A 13,844-nucleotide genomic window follows, 5' to 3' on the forward strand; every position below is an offset into this window, starting at 1 on the left:
GTTCATTCCCCAAATGGCCACTAACTGCTGGAGCTGGGCCAATATGAAGCCAGGAGCCTGGGGCTTCTTTCCAAGTCTCGCACATGCTTGCAGGGGCCCAAGTACTTGGGCCATCTTCTGCTAATTTCCCCAGGCCACTAGCAGGGAACTAGACTGGAAATGAAGCAGCCTGGACTTGAGCCAGAGCCCATATGGGGTACTGGTATCACAAGTGGCAGCTTAACCCTAGCAATTGATTTTAGCTAAATAATTGTGAATTAATTAATTATGTAAGCATTTATTTATGCTTAATTTTCATTCCCTAGCAGTATGATCTCAAAGTAAATTACTCAATTTCTTACTCTGCCTTAGTTTTTACTTTAACTTTGTGTTTTGAAATAAGAATTGGCTCTCAAGAAGTTGTAACAATAGTGCCCTGAGCTCCCGTGTCCATCATGCAGATTTCCTGAAATGGTGGGTTACCTAGGGCAGGAAACCGACGTTGTGTGCCTCTCGTAAACTGCAAGAAAAGCACCACAGTATCAGGGTTGCGAGGCAGCCACAAGGAGGTGACTTGGATGGAGCAAGTGGCTGGTACCTGGCAGGTGGCTGGTGCTCAACCTACTTCAGTTATCTTCTCTTTTCCGTTCTTTACCCCTTGTTTTTTCTATTCTATTTTTCTTTCTTTCTTTCTTTCTTTTTTTTTTTTTTTTGACAGGCAGAGTGGACAGTGAGAGAGAGACAGAGAGAAAGGTCTTCCTTTTGCCGTTGGTTCACCCTCCAATGGCTGCCGCGGTAGCGCGCTGCGGCCAGCGCACCGCGCTGATCCGATGGCAGGAGCCAGGTGTTTCTCCTGGTCTCCCATGGGGTGCAGGGCCCAAGGACTTGGGCCATCCTCCACTGCACTCCCTGGCCACAGCAGAGAGCTGGCCTGGAAGAGGGGCAACCGGGACAGGATCGGTGCCCCGACTGGGACTAGAATCTGGTGTGCTGGCGCCGCAAGGCAGAGGATTAGCCTAGTGAGCCGCGGCGCCGGCCTCTATTCTATTTTTCTAAGCCTGTTTGTCAAGCTCTACTCTTCAGAGAAATATTACGATATAAGCAAATTTTTATATTATACACTAAATCCTAAACATTCCCACAATGTTTAAATTTTGAGGGTTTTTTTTAAAAACACCAACGTTTTTATTTGTATCATTAAAAAAATACAACAATTAAGAAAGGAAAAAAAACAAAACAATTTCAAATGACAAACCTTCCAGGAATGTGTAAAATAAACCGGTAGATGTTTTCTAAAGGGGATGGCAAAACAAAAGCATGTTGCCCCGTTTCATAATCCCGAGTTATTTGCAGTTACTTGTTTGTAAAGCATCTGAAGCATGTCTGAGCGAGTGTTTCAGTAGCACATCCGGTTTTCCTGGAACACGTTGTTGACTTTCCAAATATAAATCTTATGGTAGAGAAATGCTTAAGGTTTTGGAGTTTGATGTAAACTTTGCATAGTGACATTTCAATTTGAAAAACAAACGTATTTGAAAAGAAACAAATATCCAAAGGTTTTCCATCTGCTCATTAGTTAGGACTCAAATTAACTTAAAATACACATGTACGAATGTGCACCCTGGTTCTTCTAAAGTCCTCTGCCCTTAAGACTTGTATATATATTAACTTCTGGAGTAAGAAATGGTTGAATAGGCAAAACTAAACTTGTACTTCAAAGGATATTTCTTTTGAATTTCCCATTGCCTCTACAATGTCAGTGTAGTTGAGAAACACATTGTTATGGAATTTAATTTTATAATTAGGAAAGCCAGAGGAATTATTTTTTCCCCAACTGTTTCATTTTACGAATAGTTTTTCAGTGCCCTTCAATAGCTGTCCTTTGGTAGTTGTCTTAGTCAGTGTGAGTGCTGTAACAGAGTGCCATAAACACAGTGCTTAACAGACATTTATTCCTCCCAGTTCTGGAGGCTGTGAAGTCCAACATCAAGATGGCGACAGACCGTTGTTTGGAGAGGGCTTGCTTACTGGTTTGCAGATGAATGTCTTTTAAAAATTAACCAATACATTTCATTTGAAATGCAGAGACAGAGAGAGCTCTCATCCAATAGTTCATTCTCCAAATTCCCAAAACAGCCATGGCTGGGCCAGACTAAAGGCAGGAGACCAGAATTCAATCTGGGTCTCCCCAGTGGGTGCTAAGGAGCCATCTGCTTGAGCCGTTACCCACAATGCACATTAGCAAACAGGTAGATTCAGGAGTAGAGCCAAGACGTGAACCCAGGTATTTTGGTTTGGGATGCTACCCCACCTCCCCCTCAGCGATGTCTTAACCACTGAGCCAAGGACCCACCCCAGGTGGCCATGTCTTGCTCTGTTCCCTGCAGTAGAGGCGGTGTTTGGGGGCAGTGGGAGCACACTCTTCTCTCAACTCACAGGGGACTAATCCCATTGTGAGGACTCCATGATCTAATCACTGTTGTGGCTTCACCCACTAGTATCATCATTGGGGTTAGGATTTTAATATCCACAATTTCAGGGACACAACCATGTGGTCCCTAACAAAGGTAAAGCATTTCACTGTGCTGAGGTCTCAGAAAAGCTGTCAGAGGGGCCGGATCTGTGGCACAGCAGGTTAGGCTGCTGCTTGCAACTGTGGCATCCCACATCCGAGTGCTGCCTTGAGTCCTGGCTGTTCTGCTTTCCATCCAGCTCCTTACTAATGCACCTGGGAAGGCAGCAGAGGATGGCCCAAGTGCTATGGCCCTGGTTGCCCATGTAGAAGACCAGGATAGAGTTCCTGGCTCCTGGCTTTAGCCTGGCCTAACCCTGGCTGTTGTGACCATTTGGGGAGTGATCCAGTGGATGGGAGATCTCTCTCTCTCTTTCTCTCTCTCTCTCTTTCTCTCTCCCTCTCTCTTTCTCTCTCTCTGTCACTCCCTGTCTCTCCCTGACACTCTGCTTTTAAAGGGAGAAGAAGAAAGGTAGGGAGGGAAGAAAGGAAATGATCCAGATAATTAATGTGTTCCTTGGCAAGTAATGAACTAGCAAGTGTCATCTCAACTACTGGGAATTATGCCAAGTTTTTTTTTTTTTTTTTTTTTTTTTTTTTTTTTTTTTTTTTTTTTTTAGTCTTGAATACAAACAGGCACAGGCAGGATTCTAGTAAAATATAGTCAGCTAATTTATATTAATTGATATAATTTGATGAGCCATCAACTTTTCTCACTGACTGTTTTGTAGTTAGTTATGTGTAATTGCCTGAAAAATGTGTCAGATGTCTTGAAACTTAACTCCAGGGAAATTTCTCAATTTGTGTGTGTGTGTAAAATTTTTAAATAAACATTTTTAGGGCAAGGAAATATCTCTTCTGTTTGTGTGTTCAGAGCATAGATAGCAAATAGAGTGATTTAAGAGAAATTTGCATCTTTTAAAAAATATAGTTTAACAAGCTGACCTGATAAAGTAACTACTGATACAATATAATCACAATAATCAAAGGTCTTACAAAGTCAAGTTATGGAAGAGGTTGCAATCTCTTTTTCCCATAGTAACGCTAACAAATTTTTGATCAAATTTTTGATCCATCTCTGTACTTAATCCTTTGAAAAACACGTTTTGGCCACCTACTATGTGCCAGATAGTTTGCTAGGAAGTGGAAAGTGAAACAGACGTGCTGCCTGCCCTCATTGAGTGCCTCTTCACATGAACCATGTATGAGCAGTGTTATTTTATGGCTGAGAAAAGTGAAGATCAGGGAAGTTAACTAACCTGTCCAGTAGAAGGTGGAGCTAGGATTGGAATATAGATCTGTCTGGTTTCGAAGCCCACATTGTTCCACAAAGCTGCAGGGATCCCTATAGGTGTTCCAGAGGAGCCAGGCAGGACGAGTCCTAGGGAAGCATGACACCCAGGGATCTGCATTGCCAGAGGGCTCTGCTGACCTGTGTGGCCTAAGCCAGGGGATTTGCTTCCTAAACGCCTCCCTTCCAGCTTATCCAGAGCATAGCAGCCAGAGTGACCCCATTGAAATAGAGGTCTTACCATGTCACTCCTCTGTAGAGAACCCTCCAGGGGAGGCTCCCTGCTGTGTTCCTGGTCCTTCCTGTCCCAGTCCCTGAGGTAGCCACAGACATTGCAATTGGGTACATAGGGAGTATTCATGTATAACCCTTTTAAAAAATAAAACAAAGATAGGATCATATCCTGCATTTTGTTCTGCAGCTTGCCTTTTCCTGTTACTTACAGTTAATGTTTATGTGTTCTCAGTCTAAAGATATATATTCACTTGGTACATGTTATTACAGAGTAGAATAAAGAAAGCTTTCTGTTTTATTGGTTCCAAATTACATAATAATGCTTTGTTTTATTTGTGTGGATTTTGCACTTGTTTACAAAAAGGTGCCTTTTTTTTTTTAAGCAATTATGTTTATCTACAGCATGAAATAACTTACTTTTAAAAGTGTTATTGTGGGGCCGGCACCATGGCTCACTTGGTTAATCCTCTGCCTGTGGCACCGGCAACACATATGGGCACTGGTTCTAGTCCCGGTTGCTCCTCTTCCAGCCCAGCTCTCTGCTATGGCCTGGGAAAGCAGTAGAAGATGGTCCGAGTGCTTGGACTCCTATGCCCGCGTGGGAGACCAGGGAGAGGCACCTGGCTCCTGGCTTCAGATTGGTGCAGCGCCAGCTGTAGTGGCCATTTGGGGAGTGAATCAATGGAAGGAAAACCTTTCTCTCTGTCTCTCTCTCTCACTGTCTATAACTCTACCTGGGAAATGTTATTGCCGTAATAGTGTAATACTTGCTATATAGTTAAGTTCATCGCCAGAGCAAATGCTTAGCATGGAGTCTTGAAATACAGTAAGTGACTGTGGTCATTTTTTCTTTCTGCATTTACTCTGAGAAGTTTCAATTGCCTTTGGCCCTGCTGATCAGTAGGGGTGTTGAGGCAGTGTGAGGTCAACTGCAGAAGGGCTGATGGTAGTACCTAGCACCGCAGGACCTGGGCCAACTGGTCATCTTGCAGATGAGCTGTGTCCCTCTGGGTAAAGACTGCCAACGATGGCCTCAGGTTGTCTTTCGAAGGGAAGCGTGGTTTTGTGTGTCTTCTGTTTCACCCATTGCATTTGTTTCAAATTTTAAAACGTTAACGACTTTGTTATTTTGAATTCCAGTCTCGAGTTATCGCAGTGCTGGATTGGGAGCTTTCCACCGTTGGTCATCCTTTGTCAGACTTAGCTCATCTTTCCCTGTTCTACTTCTGGCCAAGGAGTGTTCCGCGGATAAATCAATCCTCTCATATTCAAGAAGGCATAGGTACGAAAGCATAACATTGTTTAAATTGCTATTAATATAAAATTGTCTTTATTATCTTCATAACTAAAAATAATTTTCTTGCAATATTAGATAGTTTTTGTTTCTTAAAAATGTTTATGGGTGAGAGTTTTGGTGTAGCTGGACAAGCTGCAGCTTTGGACACCTACATCCTGTATCAGAGTGCCTGGTTCATGTCCTGCCTACTCCACTTCCAATCCAGCTTCCTGCTTATGCATCTCAGGAGGCGGAAGTGATGGGAGACCCAGATAGAGTTCCTGGCTTCTGGCTTCAGCCTATCCCAGCTCTGGCTATTTGTGGGCATTTGGGAGTGAGCCAGCAGGTAGACAATCTTGCTCTCACTCTGTCTTTCTCTGTTGCTCTGCCTTTCAAATAAATAAGATAAATCAAAATTTTAAAGTTTCTGTTTTATTCTTATTATTTTAAAGCCCTGGCTTTTAAAATTTATTTATTTGAAAGGATGAGAGGCACCCAGCGCAAGAAAGACAGACATCTTCCATCCACCCATTCACTTCCCAAATACTCTCGAGAGCCCTTGGCCTGCAAGCTGAAACCTGGAGCCCAGATCTCCCATATGGGTGACAGGGCTCCAACCACATGAGCCATCACTTGCTGCCTTCCGGAGTACACATCAGCAGGAAGCTAGAGTCGGGTATCAAACTCCAGCACTCTGATGTGTGATACAGGCATCTTAACTGCCTCATTTTGTTCTCTTTTTTTTTAGTATTTATTGATTTATTTGAAAGCAGAGTTAGAGAAGGAAACATATGCACACACACACACACACACAGAGAGAGAGAGAGAGAGAGAGAGAGATATCTTCCATCTGCTGGTTCACTCCCCAAATGGCCACAAAGGTCAGGGCTGGGCCAGGAGCAAGGAACTCATCTGGGTCTCCCATGTGGGTATGGGGGCCCAAGCACTTGGGCCATCCTCCTCTACTTTTATGGGCACATTAGCATAGAGCTGGATGGGAAATGGAGCAGCTGGGACTCAAACTGGCGCTCATATGGGATGCTAGCACTGCAGGCTCTGACTTTACCCACTGTGCTGCAGTCCTGGCCCCATTTATTCTTATTCTTTATTAATTTGTTGAACTTATCCTCCCACTTCTAGCAATTCACAGCAAAACATAATCCTTTGTATACAATGATCTTTTTGGAAGCAGCATTTAGGACACATTTTATTGTGTGGATTAATGGTTATTATATTTGGCTATACATATATATGGCTTATTAGGTACATTTTGAAACTTCACTGTGACATTTTTATTGTTTATTTTATGCACTCTTTTTTATAGGAATACCATCATTGGATGAACTGATTTCAATATATTGCCATTACAGGGGAATTAGTACTGCTCTTCCTAACTGGAATTTCTTTCTCGCTCTTTCATATTTTAAGATGGCTGGAATAGCACAGGTAATTGTTTTTAGCTTATGTTTCACTGTTATTTACTAATATACTAATGACAGTGTTTTATGGCCTTCAGTGTGTTTGTATTCTTTATCCTTTGATCATTTTGCTTTTCATAGTAACAAGTATCAAACGAGTGAAATATAAGTTCAGAATTTACAGAATAGGAATTTAGCAGGAAAAAATTTGATTAGTAAGATTTGCTATTTTGATACTTGTATAATAAATTGAGAAGATGGAGGGTGAGAAAAAGACATAATGACAAAAAGAGAAAAACATATGAGAGTTAGCCATTTCTTAAATATCCAGTGTAAGAAAAAGCTAAAATCTTCTGATGATCTGTGCCTCAGGCTGTCAAACCACTTAGTAAGCAAGGCTGAGGATGAGGAAGGATTCTCTCTGGATTTCCCAGAAGCAGCCCAGGACCTAGGATGTGGTATTCCCTCAATGTGTTTTTGAGTGAATAGAGGTGTAAAACTTTCCTTTCTGTAACAGTCATATTCATGTGATGGCTTTTGAGGGGAAATTGAGCATAAATTCAGTTTTTTTCCCTAATTACATATTAATCAACAAATGCCTCCTTAATACAAATCCAGTTTCCAATTTTGGAGGTTTAAGAATTGAGGTACTGGGGCCAGCGCTGTGGGGTAGTGGGTAAAGCCTGTGGTGCCAATATCCCATATGGGCGCTGGTTTGAGCCCTGGCTGCTCCACTTCCAATCTATCTCCCTGCCAAGGCACCTGGGAAAGCAACAGAAGATGGCCCAAGTACTTGAGGCTCCCTGCATCCATGTGGGAGACTTAGAAGAAACTTTGGGCTCCTGGCTTCAGATTGGCCCAGCTATGGCCATTGCAGCCATTTGGGGAGTGAACCAGCAGATGGAAGACCTCTCTCTCTGTCTCTCTCTGTCTCTCCCTCTCTCCTTCTCTGCCTTTCAAATAAATCAGTTAGTAAATCTTTAAAAAAAAAAAAGTAAAAGAATTGAGGTAATTCATCACTGGCCAGGGACTACGATTTAGAGGAAGATTGGGAAGAGGAGGCTGAAGGGAGCATTATGAATGTTCTTTCTGTGCCAGAGTTCATGTCCTTATGAGCAGCTGTGATGTCTCTTCCTGTGGGCTGAGAGTTGTCCATATTGGATAAATGAGTGTCTCAGAATAAGAATGTTTCATTATCTGTCAATTTCCACAGATCAGATACCAAATAGGCTTTAAATTTAAAATGGCTTTTCAGGGGCAGGTGTTTGGCCTAGGGGTTAAGATGCCCATGTCTCATTTTGGGCAGCCAGCTCATTTTGAGTTCCAGCCCCAGCTCCTGGTTTTAGCCTCCTGCTGGTGCACGCCCCAGGGGGCAGCAGTGATGGCTCAAGTAATTGGGTTTATTTTTGTGCAAAGATTTTTGGAATGCACTTTGAAGACTCCTCATAATGTATATATTTCAAAATTTTTTTGCACCAAAATAAAATTATCTATTTTTAACTTCTATTTATTTGAAAGGTAGAGAGACGGATGGAGGGAGAGACAGAGACTAATAGATAGAGAGATCTTCCATCTATTGGTTTACTACCTGAATGTCTGCAACAGCAGAGATTGGGCCAGGCTGAAGCCAACAGCATGAAACTCAATCTGGGTTTCCCACGTGGGTGGCAGGGAAATCAGTTGATTCCCGGGGTCTAAAGTAGCAGGAACCTGAAGTCAGAAGTGAAGCTGGAACTTGAACCTAGGCACTCTGATGTGGGATGTAGAGGTTCAAGTAGCATCTTAATTGGTGTACCAAATGGCCAAACAGATTTATTTATTTGAAAGAGAGAGAGAGAGAGAGAGAGAGAGAGAGAGAGAGAGAGAGAGAGAGATGGAGACAGAGAAATTTTCCATCTGCTGGTTCACTCCCCAGATGGCTGCAATGGCCAGGGCTGGGCCACCCAAAGCCAGGAGCTAGGAACTTCTTCCACATCCCCCAAGTGGGTACAGGGATCTAAACACTTGAGTCACCTTCTGCTGCTTTTCCAGGCACATTTGCAGGGAGCTGGGTTGGAAGTGGAGCAGCCAGGATACAAACTGGTGCACCTAATGGGATGCTGGCATTGTAGGAGGCAGCTTTACTGGCTATGCCACACCACCTGCCCCTATATTCATCTTTTAGTTCCATTTTCTGTGAACTTTTTGATGTACCGTCATAAAAGAAGCTAATGGACTATAGCTGTTTGTATTTAGAGATGGGGATTTGGTATGCTGAGAGTGCAGAAATGAAAAATAGCAAGGGGAGACTGAGAAGCATTTGACCATCTCTGTTCTAAGGGGCAGTTTCACCTGAATTGGAGGCCCAAAAAGGAGGTTGAGAATCCTTAGAGATCATCTCATGGCCTGCTCTTTGGCTTGGCAGTTTTTAATCTTTCTTTGTTGTTTTTAGATCTACCCCCACTTTGCAGGGAGACAGAGGTCTTTAGTTCATTTTCAGGTTTGCTCTGACTATTCGTTACAGTTCTGATAGGGTAAAAGGGCGTTCACTGGATGCTGTGAGTATGGCTCTTTAATGTGGAGGGGCGTAGTTACCTCTGCAATAAGATCACTGTGTTGGCAGGCTGATCCACATCTTTTATTTTTTAACTTTTATTTAGCAAATATAAATTTCCAAAGTACAGCTTATGGATTACAATGGCTTCCCCGCCCCCATTACTTCCCTCCTGGCCGCAACCCTCCCAACTCCTGCTCCTTCTCCCATTCCATTCACATCAAGATTCATTTTCATTTATCTTTATATAGAGAAGATCAATTTAGTATATATTAGGTAAAGATTTCAACAGTTTGCACCCACACAGAACATAAAGTGTAAAATACTGTTTGAGTACTAGTTATAGCATTAATTCACATTGAACAACACATTAAGGACAGATATCCTACATGAGGAGTAAGTGCACAGTGACTCCTGTTGTTGACTTAACAAATTGACACTCCTGTTTATGGCGTCAGTAAACTCCCTAGGCTCTAGTGATGAGTTGCCAAGGCTATGGAAGCCTTTTGAGTTTGCCTACTTCGATCTTATTTAGACAAGGTCATAGTCAAAGTGAAGGTTCATGCCTCCCTTCAGAGAAAGGTACCTCCTTCTTTGATGGCCAATTCTTTCTACTGGGATCTCACTCGCAGAGATCTTTCATTTAGGTGTGGTTTTTTTTTGTTTGTTTGTTTTTTTCCAGAGTGTCTTGGCTTTCCATGCCTAAAATACTCTCATGGGCTCTTCAGCCAGATCCGAATGCCTTAAGGGCTGATTCTGAAGCCAGATTGCTGTTTAGGACATCTGCCATTCTATGAGTCTGCTGTGTATCCTGCTTCCCATGTTGGATCGTTCTTTCCCTTTTTGATTCTATCAGTTAGTGTTAGCAGACACTAGTCTTGCTTATGTGATCCCTTTGACTCTTAGACCTATCAGTATGATCAATTGTGAACTGAAACTGATCACTTGGACGAGTGAGATGGCATTGGTATATGCCACCTTGATGGGATTGAATTGGAATCCCCTGGCACATTTCTAACACCACCATTTGGGGCAAGTCAGCTTGAGCATGTCCCAAATTGTACATCTCTTCCCTCTCTTATTCCCACTCTTATATTTAACAGGGATCACTTTTCAGTTAAATTTTAACACCTAAGAATAATTGTGTGTTAATTACAGAGTTCAACCAATAGTATTAACTAGAACAAAAAAATACTAAAAGGGATAAAGTATTAAGTTGTACATCAACAGTCAGGACAAGGGCCGATCAAGTCACTCTTTCTCATAGTGTCCATTTCACTTTAACAGGTTTCTTTTTGGTGCTCAGTTAGTTGTCACCGATCAGGGAGAACATATGATATTTGTCCCTCTGGGACTGGCCTATTTCACTCAGCATGATGTGTTCCAGATTCCTCCATTTTGTTGCAAATGACCAGATTTCTTTTTTTTTTACTGCTGTATAGTATTCTATAGAGTACATATCCCATAAATAATGCTGAAATTCATATGGAGACAAAGGAGACCTCGAATAGCTAAAGCAATCTTGTACAACAGAAACAAAGCTGGAGGCATCACAATACCAAATTTCAGGATATACTATAGGGAAGTTGTAATCAAAACAGCATGGTACTGGTACAGAAACAGATGGATAGACAAAGGGAACAGAATAGAAACACCAGAAATCCAAACATCTACAGCCAACTTATATTTGATCGAGGATCCAAAACCAATCCCTGGAGTAAGGACAGTCTATTCAGTAAATGGTGCTGGGAAAACTGGATTTCCACATGCAGAAGCATGAAGCAAGACCCCTACCTTTCACCTTACACAAAAATCCACTCAACGTGGATTAAAGACCTAAATCTACGACCGACACCATCAAATTATTAGAGAACATTAGAGAAACCCTGCAAGATATCAGCACTGGCAAAGACTTCTTGGAAAAGACCCCGGAAGCACAGGCAGTCAAAGCCAAAATTAACATTTGGGATTGCATCACATTGAGAAGTTTCTGTACTGCAAAAGAAACACTCAGGAAAGTGAAGAGGCAACCGACAGAATGGGAAAAAAAATATTTGCAAACTATGCTACAGATAAAGGGTTAATATCCAGAATCTACAAAGAGATCAAGAAACTCCAAAACAACAAAACAACAACCCACTCAAGAGATGGGCCAAGGACCTCAATAGACATTTTTCAAAAGAGGAAATCCAAATGGACAACAGACACATGAAAAAATGTTCAGAATAACTAGCAATCAGGGAAATGCAAATCAAACTACAATGAGGTTTCACCTCACCCCTGTTAGAATGGCTCACATTCATAAATCTACCAACAACAGATGCTGGCGAGGATGTGGGGAAAAAAGGACATCAACCCATGTTGGTGGGAATGCAAACTGCTAAAGCCACTATGGAAGTCAGTCTGCAGATTCCTCAGAAACCTGAATATAACCCTACCATACAACCCAGCCATCCCACTCCTTGGAATTTACCCAAAGGAAATTAAATTGGCAAACAAAAAAGCTGTCTGCACCTTATGTTTATTGCAGCTCAATTCACAATAGCTAAGACCTGGAATCAACCTAAATGCCCATGAACAGTAGACTGGATAAAGAAATTATGGGACATGTACTCTGTAGAATACTATACAGCAGTAAGAAACAATGATCCACATCTTTCTACCCTGTGAGCTTAATGGCTCACGTGGCAGAGAAACTGCGGAAGAGTGATTGGATCACTGATGGCGGTTTTCCATGAATTGTAAATTGCTCGCTGCTCATTTGCTCCTAGGGAGTATATAACAGGTATCTTCTGGGCAATAACTCCGCTGCTGACAGCTTTATGTTTGCCAATATCGTGGGACCTCTGGCAGAAACTGGATTGCAACTCTCAAAAAGGTAAGGGAGCACCCCTTGGCTAAACCAGATGGAGCCTTTGATAGGTACTTGATGGTTATCACTGTTAGGGGGCTAGGACTCTTTTTTATTGCTTATATTGCTGCTGTCAATCACAGTAGTTCTTCAGTAAATCTCTTAGATGCCTAAAAACAGACTGACCTAAAATATAGAGAAAATCTTTATCTTTAGGATTAGAAGTATCTTTTTTTTTTGCCCATTTGAATATCTAACTGTTTAATGATATAGACAAAAGTCTTATCTTAAATATTTCCCTCTTATTTAAGTTATTTACATCTGTTTGGAATCGTGTATTGTTAACATGATGTATTAGCCCACTGTCATATTCTGGGAAATTTAATTCAGGCATTTCCCAAGTGTCTTTTGAAGCTGTGATCTCCATCAGTGGAGTACTTTTTGAGACACATAACACATGTTGCCAGTGTGAACCAAAAGTCAGAAATGTGAAAAAAGTAAAAGCCAAGGCAGTTTTCTTCAGCTGCACAATAGATGTGTAGATCAGGAGGGGGAGGTTCGGCCTAGAGGGCAAAAGCAGGTCCATGGAGGGTGGGCGAGGCCGGGCAAGTCTGGGGCAGGGGACGGGGGTGCACAGTTTGGTGTTCTTTGTGGGGAGGAGATGCGCTGGGCCAGCTCAGTGGGTGGAACTCAACACAAACCAGTGTGGTTCTGAATTTTGCAGGTCCACTGAAATAGCCAGGCCATGGCTCAAAGTAGCCACGATGGGATCTCAAGGTCTGTGGGCTGTTGAGAGTCTGGACAGCTGTTTAATTTCCAATCCCCAGTGTCGTGTCCTGTGGCAGCTTGTCCCTGCTGGGAGGTCCCTATGGCTCACAGAGGGACACTTGCTTTCTCTGACCACACTGTGGCCACTGTGACTTTGGGTGACCATCGGTCATGTCCCTGTTACCGACTGCATGCATGTCCCATGTGGTCCCCAGAAATGCTGAGCAAGCCATGGCAACCCTGGATGGGTGTTTTTCATACACGATCTTATGGACGGATGTTGGAGATTCCTAGTGACTCTCACTGGTCTTCACAACGACACCTAGCAACTCGTTTGTGAGACACGCACACAGGATAATGATTAGTTTGTGTTGTTTCTTTGCTTCCCTTCAGTAAAGATTCAAAATGAACACTGGTGGAGGCCACGTCCATCTTACGGTCTCCCCAAATCACGCTTTAAGCAAAAGAAAGTGATTCTGCATTTACCCCATAATATGAGAGATAAAAAATCCAAAATACAGCAGCTCCTTTGAGAAATATTTTTGGGGAGCTGTGAGAGACTTTGCATTTTATTCAGAAATATATAATAATGAGTTTGGACATCTTTGTAACTTTTTAAAGAAGATTTGTTTATTTGAAAGGCTGAGAGAGAGAGAAAAGAAAAGAAAGAGAGAGAGAGAGAGAGAGTTATCTTCTGTCCATTGGTTCACTCCCCAAATGGCCAGGACAGGGGGCCCGGCTGAAGCCGCAGCCTGGAGCTTCATCTGGTTCTCCCATAAGGGTACAGGAGCCCAAGCACTGGGGCCATCTTTTGCCCCTTTCCCAGGGGCATTAGTAGGGAACTAGATTGGAAGTGGAGTGGCCAGGATGTGAACCTCCACCCACATACGATGCCAGCCTCGCAGGTGGAGGCTCAACGTACTATGACACAATGCCAGCCACATCTTCCTAATTATTTATTTATTTGAGAGATAGAGACAGA

General features: G+C 42.5%; 1 protein-coding gene across 1 annotated transcript in view; it reads left to right on the plus strand.

Moving 5' to 3' along the window:
- The window catches only part of ACAD11 (acyl-CoA dehydrogenase family member 11), a 98,152-nt gene that overhangs the window by 21,514 nt on the left and 62,794 nt on the right, over positions 1 to 13,844 (plus strand). The window contains exons 6-8 of the mRNA XM_062214657.1: positions 5,157 to 5,298; positions 6,617 to 6,738; positions 12,015 to 12,121. Coding sequence (XP_062070641.1) covers positions 5,157 to 5,298; positions 6,617 to 6,738; positions 12,015 to 12,121 — 371 coding nt within the window. The remainder of the gene's footprint in view (positions 1 to 5,156; positions 5,299 to 6,616; positions 6,739 to 12,014; positions 12,122 to 13,844) is intronic.

Source organism: Lepus europaeus, chromosome 2 (genome assembly GCF_033115175.1).
Source record: "Lepus europaeus isolate LE1 chromosome 2, mLepTim1.pri, whole genome shotgun sequence".
NCBI classification, from domain to species: Eukaryota; Metazoa; Chordata; class Mammalia; order Lagomorpha; family Leporidae; genus Lepus; species Lepus europaeus.